Raw genomic sequence first — 26035 nt, 5'->3', positions numbered from 1 at the left:
TTCTCCATTCTGTCTTTGCCTTTCTCAAAAGCCACTTTTCTTCTCCGTTTAAAATGACTCTATGTAGACAGAACAAGGCCTGGGATGCCCATAGAGAGAGGGAGGTTGTGATGGTTCTCACTATTATCACCCCTGTTTTGTTCTCCCCAGATGAGCTCTCCGTCTCTCCCCTACTCTCTCCCTTTCTCCCCCTCCTTTCATGAGACTATAACGGCAGTTGGAAATTATTGTTGCATTCTCATACGATACCAACAAGAAGTTATTATGTGTGTCATGGAAAAAATAACAAAAATGGCTTTTCTCTTCTCCCTCAGAGAAACAAGTAAAATAATAACAGAACTGAAGAGCCCTTCATTTGCCAGGTGGAGATGACGGATGCACTTTGGCATGTTGTAGTGATAACATACCCTCCCTCCTTCCCTCCAAACGTCTCTGACAGAACCAACATATCAAATCCACTTCCATTCCCAGCGTAGCTAAAATAAATATATATATCTTCTAGAGTAGACTAATTGCTTAAAGGAAAGTAAAAGCAATGTTAAGATTCATGGGAAAACTCTTTGCTTAGTTGAGCACACACACTGTACACAGATTTATTTTACCTCTTGTGTGCTGATGCCAAGTGAAGCCCTGTACTCTAGATGAGCCACGGCACACAGAATGTACTGTTTTTTTTATTCTAAATGAGTGATTCCCTTTGATCAGTAAAAAGCAGCTGAGCCAATCGCTTCCACACAGTCAGGCCTGCTGCAAACTTTCCCATATTTTTATAACACTAATGAGATTTGATAACTGCTTTTCTCTCTCTCTCTCTCTCTCTCTCTCTCGCTCGCTCTCTCATTTCAATTCCAAATATTCCGGGATACCTGAGACTAGTTTCTCAGAGGCAAGCTGAGTGTGTGTGAGGGTGATTTGAAAGAGAGTCACAGACACACTAATCGAGTATTCAATAAGCATTATATAAGCTACCTTTGGCTTCCTGTTGGAGCCAAGCCCTTGAACATGCACATACTAGAAATATAAATCAGCTATAACAATGAATAATTGAGTCATCCTCGTTGACATGCTTCCAACGTGTGCTGTTCCCATCACATAGATCCCATAGGTCCCATTCCCCAGAGGTGCACTGTGGGAAAAGTGCTAATGATGATAATCTCTATATTGCATGCAGTTGACTTCACAACGCGCTGAGAGGATTCATACAATGGAGTGGTGGAGGGTTTACGTAGTTCAGTCTGCAAACTCTTTGTGTATGTGCGTGTTTCTTTTGCCAAAGCCTGAGACTGCATCTCATTGGCTTCTTTGGCTATGCAAATGAGGGATATCATATCCATAAGTAGACCAGAGCCCATTATTAATCTGATTCCTAATTGAGATGATGATCAAGTCTGTAAAGATGATGGTTATGGTAATGGTAATGAAGGCCCTTGATTATCGACATGGTGGTAGTTGTTTGTGGTGGATGTTGATTACTATGATGATCGTTGTTTTTAGTTGCATCGATTCATCATAAATTGGATCCCCACTGTAAAAGCCAAAGATCGCTTTTGTTAGATTTCCAGCTTTAGAAGAACATGTTAGGCTAGTCAGAGAACTGAGAACACGTTGTACGATCTGCAAATATATTTGGAAGGAAATAACCATCAAATAACTCAGATATACAAAGATAATAACGGCAATTCAGAGAAGATGATGTTAAGGCTGGAAGGTGACAGGAAATTGCCCAACTTTCTCTCTTGGTAATTTAATCAGAATTGCAGCGGCTCTAGATTGCAGAGCCTTGCTAGGCTGTTTGATCTTTGTCTTGTGAGGGGCTAGTAGTGGAATCTCCAATGCCGTACCTCAGAGTCCGAGTCAACTCAAGCCATTCATTTACTATAGTTCCTGGAAACACTATGGGGCTGTGTTTCTAACCTCCTCCACGTCTCCCATCTAATTCTCTCTTTTTCTCTCTCGTTTATCCGTTTTCTCATTCCCTCATTCCCTCACTTTGCCACTTCCTGCCGTACTCATTAGAGCAATGCTACGAACCCGACTCGTGACTTATTCATTCAGGAGAGAGAGAGAGGGTGGGAGAGAGAATAAGATGGAAGAAAGAGAGGGTGGGAGAGAGAGAGAGAGAGAGAGAGTAAGTGAGAGATTGAGTGAGACAAAAGTGAGTGAGTATCAGTATTTTCCCTGGTGTTTGAATGCAAAGTTGTCCCTGGCAGTTTCTCAGACAAGAGTGACAGTGTTCATCCAGTGACAGCATTCATCTATCTGTCTATCATCACATAGCTCCAGTTGTTTTATCAGAGCTTGTAACAAAACGCTGTAATCCATCTTTGAAGGTTATGACAACGAGAAGGTTGTACAGTTTGAATGCAGAATGGCTGAGGTTATGCAGAAATGAGCTTGGTAGCTCGGAATGAGCTTGGATGATTGTAGGCTGCATGTGATGAGGATACATAGTCAAGTCAATGTGATCCTAGCTTTCTCCTGCTGCTCTTGAACAAAATATGTGCTGTAATCATAAAACTGTTTACCATTATGGTAGATTTACCTCAGGTTCTTCCAGAGGTAAACATATTCAAGTACTTAATCCGTACCACTGATAATAAACAACAACATGTTGCTCTCCAATCATTAGTCAACAACATCACTGTTCATTTATCGAGCTCCAAATCCTCTTCTCTGGATGGAAAGGAGAAATGTGAGGTACATTGTAGGAGTGGCTTTTACAAGCGACCTTCCTAGTGTTTTAGAAGTTCACAGCCCAATCATAAACAAACCTTCCCTTCCTGGGGAGAGCAGGAGTGTGTGGCGGGGTGAGATGGACTTTAGTGCACAGATAAACATCTCACATTTTATTGGTCTACCTGGAGTAGTAATACATGGGTGATGTAGTTCTCAGTGTTTTGTAACTCTGTTAATGTTCCAGAACTCAAACTTCAAGGGTATAATATGATACCCTTGAAGACCCTTGCTGCCCTCATCTTTTAAGGGTATATGACTGAGAACTTAATTTGGCTAGTGAGTATTGATGTCTACAAATTATGCGACAAAAGTAATCCATACTAATCTACTCACATATGTCAAAGTATTTGAGTTGTACATCTAATCTGTCTGTCTGTCTGTCTGTCTGTCTGTCTGTCTGTCTGTCTGTCTGTCTGTCTGTCTGTCTGTCTGTCTGTCTGTCTGTCTGTCTGTCTGTCTGTCTGTCTGTCTGTCTGTGCACACAACCTTCTCTCCCATCAGTTATGTAAAGCAGGATTTGTGTATGCATGTTCGATCTCGTTAAGGTCAAGTCTGTGTCGTAGGTCAGAGTATTGTACATGTACCAGGGATGTAATTTAGAGTTATGTGTCAACTACATTTACGTGTTGTACGCATGAAGATGAAATATTTATCCACTCCAGAGAGCCAGAGGTTAGAGTGTGCACTAATGAAGGTGTGTGTGCCCTGGTTAGCTAACTGCTCTGTCACTCATGATGTTACAGCAGGCCTCACAGGGATTTTATGTTTGAATAGTATGTATATTAATGAATCACAAACCAGTGGGTCATTTTGCAAACTCATTCAGCAGGATGACTGGACAGATTATGGTTTGAGAATGATGTGAGATGATACTATGATCATATTTAAAAAATGTCCATTGCTAGTATTATTAGTCATCTCTGTTATTATGATGATTGTGGTAAGAATACTAGTCCATGACAAGAGGCTATTTTACTTAAACAGATTCAATGACACTGGGAAGGGTATCGCTTCCTCCCTCCCTCCCTCCAACACACACACATACACACACACACACACAGAGTGTGTACGGCCGATAAATCTCTGCTGAATATTTTTAATGGAAAATTTCTCTCCTTATACGCTCTTATCACTCCGCGTCCTCCTTCTTTTCTGCAGTCCTCCAAATGGATTATATTTTCTGCCTAATTTGGCAAATGTTGTGTCCCAGAGTGGACAGAGAAATAAAGAGCGAGAGATGGAGAGAAGGAGAGAGGGAACGAGGGAGGGATGACATAAGCACTACTGTTCCGCTGCATGTACTTTGCTTTACTATATCTCTGTCTCACACAGCCCTGAAAAAACTGTGGTGCTTCAAAATCAAGTTTTATTTTCATTTGCACAAGTACAGTGAAATGCCTTTCTTGCAAGCTCTTTCCCAACAATGCAGTAATCAATATCAGTAGTAAACATATTATACTATAAAATAAAGTCAAGTAGAAGAAAAACATAGGAGAAATAGAAAATGACTACCATATTTAAAATGTGTGGTAGGGTTAGATATGTATAGGGGTAAGGTGACTTGACATCAGGATGTATGATAAACAGAGTAGCAGCAGCGTGATGCGTGACGCACATGATGATTGTGCGTCCGTTATTTAAAGGGAGAGATCAAGCTGATCCTAACTGTTTCAGGCCGATTTCCATTTTGCCCTGTTTATCAAAAGTGTTGGAAAAACATGTCAATAATCAACTGACTGGCTTTCTTGATGTCTATAGTATTATCTCTGGTATGTAATCTGGTTTCCGCTCAGGTTATGGATGTGTCACTGCAACCTTAAATGTCCTAAATTATGTCACCACTGCCCTTGATTCTAAGCAATGTTGTGCTGCTATTTTTATTGACTTGGCCTAAGCTTTTGATACGGTTGTCACGTTCGTTGACGGAAGAATCGGACCAAGGTGCAGCGTGGTGAGTGTACATCATTTTATTAGATGAACACGAAAAAAACATGAAACTACAACCGAACGTGAAGCTACATGCAGTGCAGAATGCAACTACACACAAACAAGATCCCACAAAGTAAAGGTGGAAAAAAGGCTGCCTAAGTATGATCCCCAATCAGAGACAACGATAGACAGCTGCCTCTGATTGGGAACCATACCCGGCCAACAAAGAAATAGAAAAACTAGAATGCCCACCCTAATCACACCCTGGCCTAACCAAATAGAGAAATAAAAAGGCTCTCTAAGGTCAGGGCGTGACAACGGTAGACCATTCCATTCTTGTGGTTCGGCTAAGGAGAATTGGTGTCTCTGAGGGGGTCTTTGGCCTGGTTTGCGTGTGTGTGTGTGTGTGTGTGTGTGTGTGTGTGTGTGTGTGTGTGTGTGTGTGTGTGTGTGTGTGTGTGTGTGTGTGTGTGTGTGTGTGTGTGTGTGTGTGTGTGTGTGTGTGTAGAGTTAGTAGGAATGTGTGTGAGCAAAGTAAGTGTGTGTGTTGGAGTGTCAGTGTGTGTTGGAGTCTGTGTGAGTGAGTGTGTGGAGTCCTCTACATAGTCAGTGCAAAAATATAAATAACTTTGCATTAGTCTAGATTAATGATCACGGTTGTTTTTCACATTAATATTTCATATCTCCATATTATCCTTCTCTCTGGGCTTTGTTGTAACTTCATGTTTACTTTCATGGCTGAGGCGCAAGTATAACAGGCCACTGTTGCTACAGGCCAACTACTGTAGGTGACCTGACCAGGAAAAGTCTGGCAGGTGATGAAGGTGATGAATATAGCTGAATGTTCTTTAAATCAAGGACAAGATCATATGAGCAATATAACTTATCATACAGCCTTCTTTCAAAGTGCCTTAGCTGGAGTTCTCCAGCTAAGAATGTTTCAATCATAGACATCATTTATTTCTATGGTTTCAATGCTATTGTTAGAGATGAGCACACAAACCGTACATGCAACATCTTAATACAACATCGGTCCACCTAATAGTGCTTCTACTTCCACTCATTATGGTGAAACTAACATCCCCACTGCCTGGGCGTCCTGATCCTTTGTCTGCCATTTTGTGCCGTCTGTATGGTAGTTGCAGTGTTTTCCCATTATGAGGTGAACCGGGAGTCCTGATCCTTTGTCTGCCATTTTGTGCCGTCTGTATGGTAGTTGCAGTGTTTTCCCATTATGAGGTGAGCGGGAGTCCTGATCCTTTGTCTGCCATTTTGTGCGGTCTGTACGGTAGTTGCAGTGTTTTCCCACTCGGAGGTGAGCAAGAGGGCTCTTAGTGGTTTCCTCAGAAGATGGAAGAGGTGAGCCCAGTGCTTTTACAACAGTTGGTAACCTACAATTACCCTGCCTGTCAGAAGAGTGTCGGCTTATGCTATCAGACCAGACTGTATCTCATAGTTACGTACTTCAGAGCGAGAGAGAGAGAGGGAACTGGGTGGCTAGACAAAAGTACAAACGTACATGATGTAGCAGATGTACTAGATAATCCAATAGATATATAAACAATAAATGAGCTGGTTGAAGAATATATTACACATTACACAGATGGGACCAGGCTACAAGAGTAAAGGGTGTGCTTCTAACACTGTGGCTGATTGAAGTATAACATCTTGAGTCATACTGTGCTGTAGCTCTCATAAGAGCAACATCTATATGTTGTTCAGAGGTTTTTTGGGCATGTCTCTCAAGATTTTGCAAACCATTTACACTATTGAATGAAAAGTGCTAACTTTCAGATTGCCCAGAATCATCTCATCATGGGTGTCTGCTTAAGTGAGCTAAGCACCTCGGATCCCCTCTCTAAAACGTCTGTCTGTCTGTCTGTCTGTCTGTCTGTCTGTCTGTCTGTCTGTCTGTCTGTCTGTCTGTCTGTCTGTCTGTCTGTCTGTCTGTCTGTCTGTCTGTCTGTCTGTCTGTCTGTCTGTCTGTCTGTCTGTCTGTCTATTTGTCTGTCTGTCTGTCTATTTGTCTGTCTGTCTGTCTGTCTGTCTGTCTGTCTGTCTGTCTGTCTGTCTGTCTGTCTGTCTGTCTGTCTGTCTGTCTGTCTGTCTATTTGTCTGTCTGTCTGTCTATTTGTCTATTTGTCTGTCTGTCTGTCTTTGCCTCCCTCCTTTCGATGAACTGATCAGTCTCTGTATAATGAGCAGTTGTAAATGCCACTGTTGTTGTTGTAAATGACAGCATTTCCTCTCCCAGTCTATCTGGCTGTTGATGAATCACTCGCTGCTCCTTTCAATAGCCTTGTTAGTCTACAATAATACATGACCTGCCTGTTCAGGCTATATCAAAGAGATGGTGAGAACACAACAAGTAAAATAGTGCTAACTTGCAGTTATCTATCTTGTTCGTGTTGAAGGGTAAAGCTTTGAATTTAATTTGACCCCCTAGATTTATGTTGTTTTAATGCTTCTCTTCTCTGTACCAGGGGCTCTGTACTGGGGGCTGCAACCCTTGAAGACAATTGGAGAGCTGAGAAAATTGATTTATTTTGACTGAAAGATTAGTCAACAATATTCTAGAAAGTTTCAGAAACACTGTTTAAATATCTTTTTACTTTCCATATATACAACAAAAAAACATGTCACCATAATTTGTACACAATTTTGAAATTCATTCATGATAATGTATTTTGTGAATTGTAAGCTTGTTACTTTCGCTGTACAAAAAAACTCTGACTAGTTCAAATATAACATAATCAGAATAGTTTGGACCTGGCCCAGAGCTAGCTGAGCCTAGGCCACGGATGTGTCACATTTGATGATCTTTCTATTGAAAACAAAGAGATGGTTTTTTTTTTATGCAGAACGCGAGCGTTGGATGTTGGCAAATATTTTGTGAAAGATGATGAAATAATGAATTTGCTGTTACTGAGGAGGAAACAATAGCTGCTCTGTGGATGATGTTGCCTTAAATGTGTATGGTAATGAGCAAGCCCAACGTGGATGTCTGTGTGTGTATAGTGTGTCTGTAAATGTGTGATTGCATATGTCTTTGTGTGTGTGTGTGTGTGTGTGTGTGTGTGTGTATACAGTGATCCTGTGCATGTATGAATGCCATTCAAATCAAACTTTATTTGCCACATGCGCTGAATGCAACAAGTGTAGACTTTACGGGTGAAATGCTTACTTACAAGCCCTTAACCAACAGTGCAGTTCAAGAAGAAGAAAATATTTACCAAGTAGACTAAAATAAAAAGTAACACAACAAGAATAATGAGGTTATATACAGGGGGCACCGATACCGGGTCAGTGTGCAGGGGTACAGGCTAGTTGAGGTAATCTGGACATGTAGGTGGGGGCGAAGTGACTATGCATAGATAATAAACAAACAGCGAGTAGCAGCAGTGTACAAGAGGGGGGGTCGCGTGTCAATGTAAATTGTCCGGTGGCGATTTTTATGAATTGTTCAGCAGTCTATTGGCTTAGGGGTAGAAGCTGTTGAGGAGCCTTTTGGTCCTAGACTTGGCGCTCCGGTACCGATTGCCGTGCGGTAGCAGAGAGAACAGTTTATAACTTGGGTGACTGGAGTCTTTGACAATTTTATGGGCTTTCCTCTGACACCGCCTATTATATAGGTCCTGGGTGGCAGGAAGCTTGGCCCCAGTGATGTACTGGGCCGTTCACACTACCCTCTGTAGCGCCTTACTGTCAGATGCCGAGCAGTTGCCATACCAGGCAGTGATGCAACCGGTCAGGATGCTCTCGATGGTGCAGCTGTAGAACCTTTTGAGGATGTGGGGGCCAATGCCAAATCTTTTCAGTCTCTTGAGGGGGAAAAGGTTTTGTCGTGCCCTCTTCACGACTGTCTTGGTATGTTTGGAACATGATAGTTTGTTCGTGAAGTGGACACCAAGGACTTGGAACTCTCGACCCTCTCCACTTTGCCTGTGCACGAATACAGTGTGTGTGTGTGTGTGTATGAGTGAGAGAGAATACATTGTGTGTGAGTGTTGTGTGTCTGCGCGCACACGACTACTGTGTGTGAGTGTGCCAGGGGGCAGTTTTCCAAGAGTACTGGTCTTATTGTGGGGTGTGAGGACTTTAATGTTGGCCCAGGTTGGCCAGCCCTCCCCAGGGACCCAGTGTTCACCCATTTGCCCCGTTTCATCCTAACGCTTTGATCACAGACACGACCACACATGCACACGCATGCCACGCACAGCACATACGCACATGTGCCTACACACACACACACACACACACACACACACACACACACACACACACACACACACACACACACACACACACACACACACACACACACACACACACACACACACACACACACACACACACACACACACACACACACACACACACACACACTCCCCCTTGAAAACTACAATTACGAACAAACAACAGGTTCATCTAAGCTTCAGGCTGTTTAAAATACTGCCTTTGTTGTCTTCTCTTAATTTCTCTCTACTCTACAGTCCCTCACTTTCCGGAGAAAAGTTTTCAAAAAAGTTCACAGGAAGTACGGTACTGCGTGAGGAAGTACAGAGGTGATAAAGTGATTGCTTGTCACCTCAGATAGGACAACTGAACCCCAATAGACAGGATCAGTCTGTGCCTCTATAGCTTTGAGATGGGACGTCTGTTAATTCTAACGCTACGTTGCTTCACCGTTGTGACACTGTTCTCCAGCTAGGCTTGAGGGAGAGACTATGACGCGTGAAAATGGCATCTCTGTTCTTTCCTCGTCTTTCCTTTCCTCCATTTGAAAATAACATCTCTCACTCTATCGCTTTCCCTCTCATACTCTCCCCCTCTCGCTCTCCCTCCTCGAGTTGTAATTGCCTCTCTTATCCTCCCTTCACAATCCCCAGTGTCTGCCTGCCACAGACCATCAGCAGCTGAACAAAGGAATCCAACGCTCTCCTTTAATGATGCATGAAAATAGCAGTGCACAGGCAGAGAGTGGCCTACTATGTTTTACTGCCATATTGAGAATAGATAACCTTATTGAGACATTATGGTTGGCTAATTTCCTCCTCTGTAGAATGTGAGCGGTTTCGTAAGAGCAGGATTTGTACCACAGAAAGTATTCTGATTGTGTCGCTGTTTGTGTTGTTGTTGTTTGTGTCTTACCTGTTCCGTAGGTGTACATCCGTATCCTAGACAACGAATGGAATGTCTACAGACGCTACACGGAATTCCGGACGCTCCACAACCACTTACGCTCACAATTCCCGCAAGTCGGCACCTTCAACTTCCCACCCAAGAAAGCCATAGGGAACAAGGTATGTACGGTCGGGGAGATCGTTGCCTTTTTGATGTAATCCGGTTTTTACTATTGGTCACCCTCCTTCAATGTTGTTTTAAATGACCTGTAGTCAAATGTATTGAATGTGAATGCATTGTTAAGTCATATTGTGGTCACTTGTCCATCACTTGAATCGACAGGCTTGGATGTTAGTTACAGTAGCCCCTGGGCAACATTACCTCCCTCTCTCTGTCTTCATCTCTCCACCGCTCTCTCCTTACTCTCTTCCTCCCTCTCCCTTTCAGTTCCAGAGGGAAGGAGTCTTTTTAAGTCTCTGAGTAGAGTTGAGGGGGCTGTGAGTGCTTTTGTTACAGAAGTTGTAGAGTAACTTTGACATGGAAACACAAAGGAGTGCACCAGGCCTGGGGGCAGAGTTTAAAACTAGATAGTGTGAGAGGGTGTTTGGAGCTGACAGTAAAGACGTAGGGGCAGAGGGTTCACATAGAGACAGGATTGCGTTGGTAATTGAGTGTGTGTGTGTGTTTGCGTGTGTGCATATGGGTAGGTGAATGTGTGTATGCATTTGAGAGGGTAGTGTGTGTGTGTGTGTGTGCGCGTGTGTGCGCGCATGTGTGTGTGTGTGTGTACATGGGTAGGTGTGCGTGCATGGGTAGGTATGTGTGCGTGTGTGTATGCATTTGTGTGTGTCTGTGTGTGTAATCAGTGAGCTTGCTTACCTGGGGTATGGGCTGTCATGTCACTTTTAATCTTATCATTGTTTCCTCTGATTCTCTCTCCCTCCCTCCTTCCCTCCCTCTATCCTCTCAGAAGGAACACTTTGTACAGACAAGGCTTAGTTCTTCTCCCTCAGGTGAAGCGTGGTGCGCTGGCAAAAAGCCTCCCCCTCTGTCTATCTGATCTCCTCTGACGGAGATGCTGTTATGGAGATGTGTTGTTTAACAGCACTGTAGTCAAACAGATAAACTGTTCTCTTTATTTCACTCACTGGGGACGCACAATATGTTCAGTTTGCTCTCTCTTCATGGAACACAGCATCGTTGCAGCTCGGAAATATGGAATATCTATGCTGTATATATTCTAAGGTAGACGCTGGGGCTTACATGGTGGATGTGTTCAGTTAATGATGGGGGGATGCTAATGTTGGTCCATATGATCAGTGGTCATGGGGAGAGAAACCTCTCCAAATCCTTTTAACTGGGTAGCATGGATATCTGCTACGGTATGGATGAAACGAGAGAGCTGTCACGGAGATGGGGAAACAGGAAGGAACACACATGCACATACACACACATACATACGTAAACACGCATACACACACAAGTGTACACACGCACTCTGCCTCAGCCCCGCCATGGTTATCCTCATTGAGAAGCTAACAACCTTACACACCAAGGACCCTGGGTCATCATGCCTGCTAAACACACACACACACACACACACACACACACACACACACACACACACACACACACACACACACACACACACACACACACACACACACACAGAACACCTGATCCTGAGAGAGAGAGAGACGTGTAGCTAATCTTGTCAGTTGGCTACAGCATGGGACCGTATATGTAGGAAGCTAATTCTAATAGCCACAATACCTATAGGATGTATCTGCGTTAGCTTGCAGGATCAGGTGTATGGATGATGGAATGGAATACAGGTAGTGTTGTGTGATGACATTTTAATACATCTCAGTTTTGTGATGTCAAGCACCATAACTGCCAGTGTACATAAGAATCACAGCACAATGTATTACCACGGCAACATTATCTGAGCATTACTCGGCCTCCTGCTGTCTCTGAGAATCTCCTAACTGCATTGACATAGCCTCACGAACACACACACACACACACACACACACACACACACACACACACACACACACACACACACACACACACACACACACACACACACACACACACACACACCTGACACTGACAGCCCCTAAACAGCTGATTTGTCAAGGGCTCGGCTGGCAAAACACGCTAAATGTTCCCGAGCGCACCTGTCACATCCGTCCTGATGGACACCATTGCCATGACTGCGGAAGGAAGAATGATGACATCAAAGGCTGCGACTGTCTGTCTGCTCTGCTCTGCTCCCAGTTCAACTGTCAGGGTTTCTCGTCTCAGATTCACAGAGAATTCTTATTGCTTTGATGGAGGTTTTTCCTGTCTCTCTAGTTCTCAGTCTCTCTCTCTCTCTCTGCGTCTTTCCTACCCATGTTCCTTTCATTTGGATCAAATCAGTCAATTTTTCAATTGCTGCTTTCCTCTTCCTCCCCTGCTGGGCTGCTTTGTAGAGTGCAGTGTTATGGGGGTTCCACCAAATCAGAGCACTGTTAGAGACTACGGAACTGTCTACTGTCCTACTCTCATCATTTTTTAAACAGCATTTGATTTTTCTGATGATAATAACACAAGATCGTTATGAGCTGTAATATTACAGTATATGGAGGGCTGTAAAAGTCAGGGCTGGCGTTGCACCTTGAGCGACAGAACAGGAGAGCTAAGTGAATAATTAACCAGTAAACGTGGAATCATTTCTGAATCTTGCATGTTGTGTTCACATGTAACATTCAATATGCATGTCTAATGCCTTTAATGATGGCAAAGAGACATTGTGGAGGTCTTGTATGAACATTCCTGAATTGCTTGTGATCTTTTATGCATCAGTTGCACGGCGGTTTGTGTGTATAAGCATTTTCATAGGAACAGTCTTTGAGGAGTTTCTTTGCGTGCCATAATCATAAGTCAATGTGGTGGCCTGATTTCTATTCTACAGTATCTCGCTGATGTTTTTGTATTTTAGTCTACACTTCCTGTTTGTGACATTAGTTACAAAACAAGGTTAACTATCTTTATAGTTCGCATCGCTTTGTTTATATTATGTATCTTCCAAGCTAAAAATTGTGTGTTTGTGTCATGGCTTGATTGTTGTACCCCTACGGACGATGCGTTTCTATTCACTAAACCCGTCACAAGCTTTGCATTTGAGTTCCATCGCAAACAACTCCTTTGAGCCTCACAAATCTGTTCATGCCCTACCCATGATCCTTTGCTGGAGCTGTGTTGGCCTACTTTGAGCTCTCCTCGCTTTGCTTCCTTCCTCTGTCAGGACTACTCACATCGGTCTCACCGCTCTGTGAATTGGCATGGCCGTGCTTTTGGGTTGCTAGACGTTCTTGTTCTATGCCCACCTATCCCCCCCTATCAACCTCCCTCCTATCGTTTCTGTCTTAAGTAACCTATTGTCTTAATCTGTGATTGAAATTCACTGTATACAAAATCGTGTGCCTGTCACGAATTTCCAATAAGATATTTGTGTCTATTTTACAATAATCTGTGATACTGAGTTGGTCATACTGTTCCCTCTGATCTTGAGATTTGTCCTCTGTCTCACTTTGACTGCGTGGTTCACTTGTGTCGCCATGCTCTCAATGTCTGTACACACATGTGGATAGACATGCCCGTGTGTATCTGTCTGTTGTCTTGTAAATTGATGTAACATGCCTCATAGCGGACAGGTGTAGCCAGTGGCGATCCTATCTATAGCGATATCTCCCTGTGTCTGTGCCTTCAGTGTTGTGTTGATATCCATGTCTACCCGAGTGTGTCCCTGTCTTATAGTGAGTTAAATTACAGTAACATGCCTCATATACAGTAGCAGACAGGTGAACGCTGATGGGATAAGAATAGTTCATGTCTTTATACGTGTACATATAAACATACACCTCCGTAGTGTCATCTCTGTGTTGATGTCCATGTGTGGGGAGTGTATGTGAGGCTCTGTCGTATAGTGAGATGTACTATACTAAAATTAGTCATCTGGAACAGACAGGTTAGGGACGGTGGCAAACAAAGAACTACGGGGCTATATTTGCCTCTATCTGTGTCTCTACGCTACATACGTGTGTGTGCGTCCGTCCGTCTGTCCGTCAGTCAGTGGGCTGTAGCAGGTTTGCCTTGAAACAGCAGGTGAGGATGGTAGCTATAAGTAGAGCTGTACAACAAAATTGTCAGTGTTCGTATCCTGGTGTAAGCAGTTTTGATGTTGATGTGGCGTTACTTTGTGTAACTGAAGACCAGCTGTTGTTCATATCTTTTAATATACTGTTCAATCGGGGTGTTGCTTGTGTTTGTTTTATTAACCAGAGTTGAGTGTGATGATGTCACTCAATGTAGAGTAAAACACTCAAAAACATTTAGAACCACGCCCATTATTATCATATTTACCAGCATGCACTACTGTAGGTGAATACAACTCAGGAGTTTCAGACCACTGTCTTTGGGAGAAACTAGGCCATCAAAGTAACGCCTTATGATAGATATATATACAGTACCAGTAAAAAAATTGGACACACCTACTCATTCAATGGTTTTTCTTTATTTTTACTATTTTCTAAATTGTAGAATAATAGTGAAGACATCCAAACTACAATATCACATATGGAATCATGTAGTAACCAAAAAAGTGTTCAAATCAAAATATATTTTAGATTCTTAAAAGTACCCACTCTTTGCCTTGATGACAGCTTTGCACACTCTTGGCATTTTCTCAACCAGCTTCATGAGGTAGTCATCTGGAAACCATTTCCATTAACAGGTGTGCCTTGTTAATTTGTGGAATTTCTTTCCTTCTTAATGCATTTGAGCCAATCAGTTGTTTTGTGACAAGGTAGGAGTGGTATACAGAAGATAGCCCTATTTGGTTAAAGTCCAAGTCCATATTATGGCAAGAACAAAGCAAAGAGAAACGACAGTCCATCATTACTTTAAGACATGGTCAGTCAATCCGGGAAATTTTAAGAATTCTGAAAGTTTCTTCAAGTGCAGTCGCAAAAACCATCAAGCGCTATGATGAAACTGGCTCTCATGAAAACCGCCACAGAAAAGGAAGACCCAGAGGATAAGTTCATTAGAGTTAACTGCACCTCTGTTTGCAGTCCAAATAAATGCTTCACAGAGTTCAAGTAACAGACACATCTCAACATCAACTGTTCAGAGGAGACTGCGTGAATCAGGCCTTCATAGTCGAATTGCTGCAAAGAAACCACTACTAAAGGACACCAATAAGAAGAAGAGACTGGCTTGGGCCAAGAAACATGAGCAATGGACATTAGACCTGTGGAAATCTGTCCTTTGGTCTGATGAGTCCAAAGTAGGTGAATGGATGATCTCCACATGTGTGGTTCCCACCGTGAAGCATGGAGGCCGAGGTGTGATGGTGTGGGTGTGCATTGCTGGTGACACTGTCAGTGATTTATTTAGAATTCAATGCACACTTAACCAGCATGGCTACCACAGCATTCGGCAGCAATACTCCATCCCATCTGGTTTGCGCTTAGTGGGACTTTAATTCGTTTTTCAACAGGGCAATGACCCAAAACACACCTTCAGCCTGTTTAAGGGCTATTTGACCAAGAAGGAGAGTGATGGAGCGCTGCATCAGGAGGAAGGAAAAGCAGCCAACAAGTGCTCAGCATATGTGGGAACTCCTTCAAGACTGTTGGAAAAGAATTCCTCATTAAACTGTAATAATGCTGTTTTACGATCTCCTAACCAATTGTGCTATTGTGTGTGTTTTTTCATGTTATTTGTAACTTATTTTGTACACAATGTTTCTGCCACCGTGTCTTATGACCGAAAAATGCTTCTAGATATCAGGACAACGATTACTCACCCCGTACTGGAGGAATACTTTTTCTTTAACGAGTCGGACGGGAAGGATTTACTTCAGACGCCCAACAAGGCCCTGATCCCCGTCATTCGCAGGAGAAAGAGACGGGGACGATTTCGGGGACGAAGGTCTGGGTGCCTTGTAAAGATCAGACGACGAGTGTGTAATCTGCCTTTGCAATCGGTCCTATTAGCCAACGTACAATCATTGGATAATAAAAGAGACGAGCTACGAGCACGTATATCCTACCAACAGGACATTAAAAACTGTAATATCTTATGTTTCACCGAGTTGTGGCTGAACGACAACATGAATAACATACAGCTGGGGGGTTTTAAGCTTTTTCGGCAGGATAGAACAGCGGCCTCTGGTAAGACAAGGGGTGGCGGTCTATGTATTTTTGTAAACAACCGCTGGTGCACAAAATCTAAGGAAGTCTCAAGGTTTTGCTCGCCTGAGGTAGAGTATCTCATGATAAGCTGTAGACCACACTATTTACCAAGAGAGTTTTCATCTATATTCTTCGTAGCTGTCTATTTACCACCACAAACCGATGCTGGCACTAAGACCGCACTCAATGAGCTGTATACAGCCGTAAGCAAACAGGAAAACGCTCATCCAGAGGCAGCGCTCCTAGTGTCCGGGGACTTTAATGCAGGGAAACTTAAATTTGTTTTACCTAATTTCTACCAGCATGTTAAATTTGCAACCAGAGGGGAAAAAACTCTAGACCACCTTTATTCCACACACAGAGACACGTACAATGCTCTCCCTTGCCCTCCATTTGGAAAATCTGACCATAACTGTATCCTCCTGATTCCTGCTTACAAGCAAAAACTAAAGCAGGAAGCACCAGTGACTCGGTCAATAAGAAAGTGGTCAGATGAAGCAGATGCTAAGCTACAGGACTTTTTTCCTAGCACAGACTGGAATATGTTCCAGGATTCTTCCGTTGGCATTGAGGAGTACACCACATCAGTCAGTCACCTTAAAGATCTCGTCCAAGCCTGTCTGTTTGACTGCAAGTACCTTGCTTGCTGTGGTGATAATCCTTCTCAGCATATTTCTCTGGCTGACAGTGGCATTGCCAAACCAACAAACAATACAAAAAGTTAAAATACTCTCAATGAAAGATTTGTAAAACAGAGTCAATATAGTACAGTCTACATTAAAAGATCCCAGCTTTTTGAGAAAGTACAGTCTCTGTTGGCTCTTTTTGTGGATCAGGTCTGTACATTTACTCCACTGAAGCTTATTGTCCAAGAGGACACCCAGATATTTGTATTCCCCTACAATCTCTATATTTTGACCTCTGATAGATGTTGCAGAGGTAGGTGTTGTACGCTTCTATGCACATCTATGCACATCTTTGGTCTTGTTGGTATTGAGGACCAAGTATGATTCCTCGCACCACTCTACAAAGTCATCTAGGACCGGGCCATGATGTTCCTCGTCATCATGCAACAGGCTGATCAAGGCAGTCATCAGCGAACTTAACGAGGTGCCTGTCAGGATTGGGAACTAATACAACCATTTGTGTACAAGATGTACAGGAGTGGGGACAAAACACATCCCTGAGGAGAGCCTGTGTTGGTGTTGCGTATGTCCGACACGTGGGGACCTATTTTGACTCGCTGTGAGCGTTGGTTCAGGAAGTCCAACAGCCACAAAACCAGCCGCCCATCTAAGGAGAAGACTCGAAGGAGTCTCTGTGCCAGAATGTAAGGCTGGATTTCATTGAAATTCAACAAACAGAACCCTGACATGGGATTTGGCACCCTCTAGATGTCTATAGACCATGTTAAGGAGGGTAAGAATGGCGTCATCAACTCCTCTGCTAGGCTGATTGGCAAACTGAAATGGGTCGAGGAGCTTCTGGGTGACTCTGAGAATATGACTTTTCACAATTTTCTCAAGGCATTTCATTACTAAGGATGTCAAGGCGACAGGGCGGTAGTCATTCAGCACAGAGGGATTAGATGCTTTAGGAATTGGTATAATTATTGAGTTTTTCCACAATACTGGCACGTGTTGCTGGTCGAGTGAGGATTGGAAAATGTCTGTAAAAACACCAGCCAATTGTTCAGCACAGTGCTTTAACACATGTCCACGTATTTTGTCTGGGCCTGGGCTTTAGTATGTGTTACATCCCCTGAACAATTTTATAACATCAGACTGTTTAACAGTCTATAGGGAGGAGGTCAGAGACCTGGCCGTGTGGTACCAGGACAATAACCTCTCCCTCAATGTGATCAAGGAGATGATTATGGACTATAGGAAAAGGAGGGCCGAGCACGCCCCCATTCTCATCGACAGGGCTGTAGTGGAGCAGGTTGAGAGCTTCAAATTCCTTGGTGTCCACATCAACAACAAACTAGAATGGTCCAAACACACCAAGACAGTCGAGAAGAGGGCAGGACAAAGCCTATTCCCCCTCAGGAGACTGAAAAGATTTGGCATGGGTCCTCAGATCCTCAAAAGGTTCTACAGCTGCACCATCGAGAGCATCCTGACGGGTTGCATCACTGCCTGGTATGGCAACTGCTCGCCCTCCGACCGCAAGGCACTACTGAGGGTGGTGTGTAAGGCCCAGTACATCACTGGGGCCAAGCTTCCTGCCATCCAGGACCTCTATACCAGGCGGTTTCAGAGGAAGGCCCTAAAAATTGTCAAAGACTCCAGCCACCCTAGTCATAGACTGTTCTCTCTGCTATAGCACGGCAAGCGATACCGGAGCGCCAAGTCTAGGTCCAAAAGGCTTCTTAACAGCTTCTACCCCCAAGCCATAAGACTCCTGAACAGCTAATCAAAGGGCTACCCATGACCCCTTTTTTACGCTGCTGCTACTCTTTGTTTATTATCTGTGCATAGTCACTTTAACTCTACCTACATGTACATATTGCCTCAATTACCTCGACTAACCGGTGCCCCCGCACATTGACTCTGTACCAGTACCCCCTGTATTTAGCCTCGCTATTGTTATTTTACTGCTGCTGTTTAATTATTTGTTTCTTTTATTTTCTATTTTTTACTTATCTATTATTACTGAACACTTATTTTTTGTTAAGACTTCTTAAAGCATTGTTGGTTAAGGGCTTGTAAGTGAGCATTTCACTGTAAGGTCTACACCTGTTGTATTCGGGCGCATGTGACATAGAATTTGATTTGATTTACTATATATATATATATATATCAAATATTTTGTCCTAAAGTGTTTTATTTGACTGATAACACATTTACTTAAGCACTCACATTAACTTCAGTGAATGAATACAACAACCCTGTCTGTCTAACAAACATAGCCATTGGTGGCAACTCTACAATTCACTGGAAAGGCAGACAGCTAGAAAAAGTAGTAAACTGCTAGAGTAAAATTCTAAAGTGTTAAATTCACGGTATCTTTGAACACCATAGCAGTGTACCTTTCACACTGAGTTGTAAAATGTAAATGCCACCGGTGTTGAAAAGTATCAGTTGGACAACACTCACTCAGTCACCTACTGTAATAGTATCTACACCATTGGAGTGAGGAAAAGCACACTATGACAGTGTTAAAAGAGCAACGCTTTGAAAAGTGTTCATTTAACATTTTTCTGATGGTTTTCATATATAAACTTCAAAAGTGTTACATTGTACACCCACAGTTTTCAATTGACTGATTGGAATTTTGACATACATCCACAGAGCATAGGTGCTAGAGACAAGGACTGAGAGAGGCTCAGTGTGTCACTGAGTGAGAGTGAGAGAGACAGAGAAAGGGGGGTGTTACATTTCCATGCAAACAAACCATTAAATGAGACATGGCAGCTGGGACCTTATCTAATCTGACAGCTGGCATCATTCTCCACCCACTTACCCTACACACTTATCTATAACTCCTACCTGTACTTTCCCTCTCATTCTGTATGGTATAGTTTTAATGTCTCCCTTGCCTCTGTCCACTCTTCTCCTTAGGATGCCAAGTTTGTAGAGGAGCGTAGGAAACAGCTCCAGTCGTACCTGAGGATGGTGTTGAACAAGCTGATCCAGACCCTGCCAGAGTTCTCTGCTAAACCCACTAAGGAGACCCTGCTGCAGCTGCTGCCCTTCTGCCAGTGAGTGACCCCACTGTCTGTGTGTGTGTGTGTGTGTGTGTGTGTGTGTGTGTGTGTGTGTGTGTGTGTGTGTGTGTGTGTGTGTGTGTGTGTGTGTGTGTGTGTGTGTGTGTGTGTGTGTGTGTACATGCGTCAGAGTGTGCATTGTCAGATGGGGAAAAAACGCATTTCACAAAGTGCTTCATAATAATGCATTGCCTGACACATCTGTGTGCGAGTGCGATAGATAATGCAAATTGTTTTGTGAACACCTTGAAAGTGACTTCTTGTGCCAGCTCAGTCATAGGATCCAGTCATTTCCTGCATCATTCACACCAATTGAGGCTGTGACCACTCGGTGAGCACGACCAATCACAGATCCCAACAAGAATTCTGTTCTGTAGCAGCTGATAGTCATAGCACAGAGGTTCTAAAACGCTGAGATAGAATTATCAAATTTGATTTATCACATGCGCCGAATACAACAGGTTGTAGACCTTACCGTGAAATGCTTACTTACAAGCCCTTAACCAACAATGCAGTTAAGAAAATAGAGTTAAGAAACTATTTACTAAATAAACTGAAGTAAAAAAAGAAAAAATGATGAGGCTATATACAGGGGGTACCGATTCCGAGTCAATGTTCAGTGGTACATGTTAGTTGAGGTAATTTGTACATGTAGGTAGGGGTAAAGTGACTATGCATAGATAATTAACAGCGAGTAGCAGCAGTGTAAAAACAAAGGGTGGGTGGGTGTCAATACAAATAGTCCGGGTGGCAATTTCATTAATTGCTCAGCAGTCTTATGGCTTGGGGGTAGAAGCTGGTAAGGAGCCTTTTGGACCTAGAATTGGCACTCCGGTACCGCTTGCCATGCGGTAGCAGAGAGAACAGTCTATGACTCTGATGACTGGAGTCTTTGACCACCTATTATATAGGTCCTGGATGGCAGGAAGCTTGGCCCCAGTGATGTACTGGGCTGTACGCACTACCATCTGTAGTGCCTTACGGTCGGATGTCGAGCAGTTGCCATACCAGGAGGTGATGCAACCAGTTAGGATGCTCACATTGGTGCTGCTCTATAACTTTTTGAGGATCTGGGGACCCATGCCAAAACTTTTCAGTCTCCTGAGGGGAAAAAGGTGTTGTTGTGCCATCTTCACGACTTTCTTGGTGTGTTTGGACCATGATAGTTTGTTGGTGATGTGGACACCAAGGAACTTAAAACTCTCGACCCGCTCCATTACAGCCCCGTCGATATGAATGGGGGCGTGTTCGGCCCTCCTTTTCCTGTAGTCCACGATAATATCCTTTGTCTTGCTCACATTGAGGGAGAGGTTGTTGTCCTGTCACCACACTGCCAGGTCTCTGACCTCCTCCCTATAGGCTGTCTCATCGTTGTCGGTGATCAGGCCTACCACCGTTGTGTCATCTGCAAACTTAATGATGGTGTTGGATTCGTGCCTGGCCACACAGTTGTGGGTGAACAGGGAGTACAGGAGGGGACTAAGCATGCACCCCTAAGGGGTCCCTGTGTTGAGGATTAGCGTGGCAGATGTTTTGTTGCCTACCCTTACCACCTGGGGGGTGGGCCGTCAGGACGTCCAGGATCCAGCTGCAGAGGGAGGTGTCTTGTCCCTGGGTCCATAGCTTAGTGATGAGCTTTGTGGGCACTATGTTGAACGCTGAGCTGTAGTCAATGAACAGCATTCTCACATAGGTGTTCCTTTTCTCCAGGTGGGAAAGGGCAGTGTGGAGTACGATTGAGATTGCGTCTTCTGTGGATCTGTTGGGGCGGTATGCGAATTGAAGTGGGTCTAGGGTTTCCAGGATGGTGGTGTTTGATGTGAGCCATGACCAGCCTTTCAAAGCACTTCATGGCTACCGACGTGAATGCTACGGGGCGGTAGTCATTTAGGCAGGTTATCTTTGCTTACTTGGTCACAGGGACTATGGTGGGTATTACATACTTGGTCAGGGAGAGGTTGAAAATGTCAGTGAAGACACTTGCCAGTTGGTCCGCGCATGCTCAGAGTACACGTCCTGGTAATACGTCTGGCCCCGCAACCTGGTGAATGTTGACCTGTTTAAAGGTCTTGTTCACATCGGCTACGGAGAGCGTGATCACACAGTTGTCTAGAACAGCTGGTGCTCTCATGCATGCTTCAGTGTTACTTGCCTCAAAGCGAGCATAAAAGGCATTTAGCCCGTCTGATAGGCTCACGTCACTCGGCAGCTTGCGGCTGGGTTCCCTTTGTAGTCCGTAATAGTTTGCAAGCCCTGCCACATCCGACGTGCGTCAGAGCCGGTGTAGTAGGATTCAATCTTAGTCCTGTATTGAGGCTTTGCCTGTTTGATGATTCGTCTGAGGGCATAGCAGGATTTTTTATAAGCGTCCGGATTAGTGTCCCGCTCCTTGAAAGTGGCAGCTCTAGCCTTTAGCTTGGTGTGGATGTTGCCTGTTATACATGGCTTCTGGTTGGGAAATATACGTACGGTCACTGTGGGGGGGACGTCATCGATGCACTGATAGATGAAGCTGGTGACTGAAGTGGTATATTCCCCAATGCCATTTGATGAATCCTGGAACATATTACAGTCTGTGCTAGGAAAACAGTCCTGTAGCGTAGCATCCGCATTGTCTGACCACTGCCGTATTAAGCGATTCACTGGTACTTCCTGCTTTAGTTTTTGCTTGTAAGCAGGAATCAGAAGGGTAGAATTATGGTCAGTTTTTCCAAATGGAGGGCGAGGGAGAGTTTTGTACGCGTCTCTGTGTGTGGAGTGAAGGTGGGCTAGAGTTTTTTCCCCTCTGGTTGCACATGTGACATGCTGGTAGAAATGAGGTAAAACAGATTTAAGTTTCCCTGCATTTAGGTCCACAGCCACTAGGACACTGCTTCTGGATGAGCATTTTCTTGTTTTATTATGGCCGTATACATCTCGTTGAGTGCGGTCTTCGTGCAAGCGTCGGTTTGTGTTGGTAAATAGACGGCTACAAAAAATAGAGATGAAAACTCTCTTGGTAGATAGTGTGGTCTACAGCTTATCATGAGGTACTCTACCTCAGGCGTGCAATACCTCGAGACTACCTTAATATTAGACATCGTGCACCAGCTGTTATTGACAAATAGACACACACCCCCACTCCTCGTTTTACCAGACGTAGCTTTTCTATTTTTCCGATGCACGGAAAACCCTGCCAACGGTATATTATCCGTGTCATCGTTCAGCCACGACTCAGTAATAAGATATTACAGTTGTTAATGTCCTGTTGGTATGATAGTCGCGAACGGAGCTCATCCAGTTTATTCTCCAGTAATTGCACGTTGGTATCAAGTATGAAGGTAAGACCCAGATGCAGACCACGTTGAATAAACAATAGTTTAATGATCCAATAGGGGCAGGCAATAGACAGGTCAAGGCAGGCAGGTGTCAGTAAACCAGAGGTGAGGCAACGGTACCGGACGGCAGGCAGGCTCAGGATAAGCAGCGGTCAAAAATCCAGTGGGGGGCAAAGGTACAGGTTGGTAGTGTGAGGGAAAAATTATGTATTCACTTTATTTGTTGGATATGTAACAATGATTTACTTAACAAACAGTAAGATATGTCTGTCCTGCTAATGCTGAGTTTTATGGTGTCCACTCTAGCTTCCTGCAGCTAGTCTAGCTGTCGTGGACATTGATTGACCTGGTGATAAAACCTACAGCTGGTATTCCAGTGACAGGATGTGGGGTGATTGTGACTGGGATAGAGAGGAGTAGAACAAAGGCCTCAGTGGTTCTTAGACATCCTGGCATCTAGGAAATTAGGCCAGGGTTGGGGGTTAAGATAACGCCAGGGGCAGATAAAGACAGGATGAGCCCAAAGTGGCTCATGGTCCCCCCAATCTATATGGGAAGGGTGGAGCCAGCCATGGTTGAAGCATTTTTAGGTTTGGTATATAAAGACACAGTATTCTCTGTATGGTTCAAGCACTCGGTCCGACAGTCAAGACTTCTGGGCTGACGGCTTCATCATTTCAATAATTCATCGATATTAAATAAAGATGATTGTTTGAAGAAATGACCAAGTCTCTCTCAGTACTGAATTTCCACAACATTCTTGGCGACGAGGAGGTGATCTGCAACTTCACCTGTTGACCGCTCCTGAAGATCTGGGTAAACTGTGCACAGGAGATCAGAAATTGGGATCTCAGGGTGAACCATGTTTATTATTGAGCAGCTGGACCCGCCTATGATCTGAGAGGTAGCGGTCACGGGTGGATACCAGTACTGACTTTGAATTTCCACGACAGTAGGCAGGCTCAGGGTCAGGCAGAGTGGTCAGGCAGGTGGGCTCGGAGTCAGGACAGGCAAGGGTCAAAATCAGGAGGGCGAGAAAAGAGAGACTGGGAAAAAGCAGGAGCTGAGAAACAAAACGCTGGTTGACTTGACAAACAAGATGAACTGGGAACGGACAAACAGAGAACACAGGTTTAAATACACAGGGGATAATGGGGAAGATGGGCGATACCTGGAGGGGGGTGGAGACAATCACAAGGACAGGTGAAACAGATCAGGGTGTGACAGTTGGCTAATAGAATGGATGGTAGAGGCGGGTTACCCACTCGCCGACTAATTCTCACAAGGCATCCTGATCTCCGCCCCATGTATTTCTTTCTTTTCTTTATGTGAATGACGGGGGTTTGGGCCTTGTCTGGGAACATTATATCCTTTGAGTCCGACTCATAAAAAATAATCTTTGTCCAGTTTGAGGTGAGTAATCGCTGTTCTGATATCCAGAAGCTCTTTTCGGTCATAGGAGACGGTAGCATCAACAAAATAAGTTATAAACTATGCGAAAAAACACACAAAATAGCACAATTGGTTAGGAGCCCGTAAAACGGAAGCCATCCCCTCCGGCGCTATTCTTCAGCTAAATAAAGAGCTGAGTTGATGATATCTACATTAACAGTAGAGCTGTCTTAGCCATTGATGACTCATCCAAAATGGTGACCTTTCTTTTATGAATGACTGAGTGGGCCCCTGGTTAGGAGGGGGCTGAGATGGAGAGAGATTAGAACCTGATTCTTCAAAAGCTGCACTTGTCATCACTCCTTTCTTGGGAGGTGACTCGGTCTCACCTCACCCCAAAAGTGTCGCCTTTAGTGTCAGCAGCCAGCACGTTCTGCCCAAAATGGCACATTCACAGGAACACAGAAAACACAGTTCAAGTTCTAGCCTCAAGTTCTGGTTGGTGCCAAGAATAAAATAAAAACCCTAAGTGGCATTACTAACCTCTGGTTTCCTTTGCTGAATTCTTGACCTTTTGTCTCCTCCCAGGGACACATCAGTGGCCAGCGAGGGGAGCAGTAAGACAGCCCGGTCCAAAGCCTCGTCACGCTTTCCCAGACTGGGGCGCAACCGCAATCAGGAGGGCCGCAACCCAGAGCCCCAGAGCGGCGACCTCTAACCTCTACCCTCTACACTCTGATCTTTTCTTTAATTTGCTGATACTGAGGGGTACTTCTTGCTCCTGGACTAACGCAGAGCCTGAGAGAGAGACGGACAGTGGAGGTTATGGAGGGGAGAGGCAACAGGAGACCTTTTATCCTGTATTTCTGGGAACCCCAGAGGCTAACTATGCCTGCTCTCCTGAACGGAGGATTCACTCAAAGACCACACATGGACTAACTGGGCCCCGGACAGACATTAAAACAAGATGGGAGGACTGTTTCCTAATTTTACTCAGTTTTGTAGTGAAACTGTATCATGGTCATGGTACCTACAGTGTTTTCTAGCTTTTCTGCATTGAGGTGTGGGGACAGAGAGAAGTGTTCTTCAAACAAAACTAACAGGTGTTTTCTTGGTCAATGTCAGCATTTCGGTGCCATTTTTTTTATTTTGACATCATCCTTTTACCTAACATTAACCAAGGAAATGGGCATTCATCTTTTATATTTATTTTGCCAGTCTGTTACCATACGATAATGTGCACAATGACATATTCCATCACACAATTTAAGGACTTTTATTATTATTATTATTATTTTTTTAATTTATCCCCTTTTCTCCCCAATTTTCGTGGTATCCAATCGCTAGTAATTACTATCTTGTCTCATCGCTACAACTCCCGTACGGGCTCGGGAGAGACGAAGGTCGAAAGCCATGCGTCCTCCGAAGCACAACCCAACCAAGCCGCACTGCTTCTTTAACACAGCGCGCCTCCAACCCGGAAGCCAGCCGCACCAATGTGTCGGAGGAAACACCGTGCACCTGGCCCCCTTGGTTAGCGCGCACTGCGCCCGGCCCGCCACAGGAGTCGCTGGAGCGCG

The 26035-nt window shown here is 44.1% G+C and overlaps 1 protein-coding gene across 1 annotated transcript in view; it reads left to right on the top strand.

Moving 5' to 3' along the window:
- snx29 (sorting nexin 29) overlaps positions 1-25830 on the top strand; it is a 109586-nt gene extending 83756 nt beyond the window's left edge. Inside the window, exons 19-21 of the mRNA XM_038975126.1 lie at positions 9828-9968; positions 19601-19740; positions 25044-25830. Coding sequence (XP_038831054.1) covers positions 9828-9968; positions 19601-19740; positions 25044-25173 — 411 coding nt within the window. The 3' untranslated portion in view covers positions 25174-25830. The remainder of the gene's footprint in view (positions 1-9827; positions 9969-19600; positions 19741-25043) is intronic.
- Positions 25831-26035: the final 205 nt, after the last annotated feature.

This window comes from Salvelinus namaycush, chromosome 35, assembly GCF_016432855.1.
Source record: "Salvelinus namaycush isolate Seneca chromosome 35, SaNama_1.0, whole genome shotgun sequence".
Lineage (NCBI taxonomy): Eukaryota > Metazoa > Chordata > Actinopteri > Salmoniformes > Salmonidae > Salvelinus > Salvelinus namaycush.
This window is presented reverse-complemented; position numbering and strand designations above follow the sequence as displayed.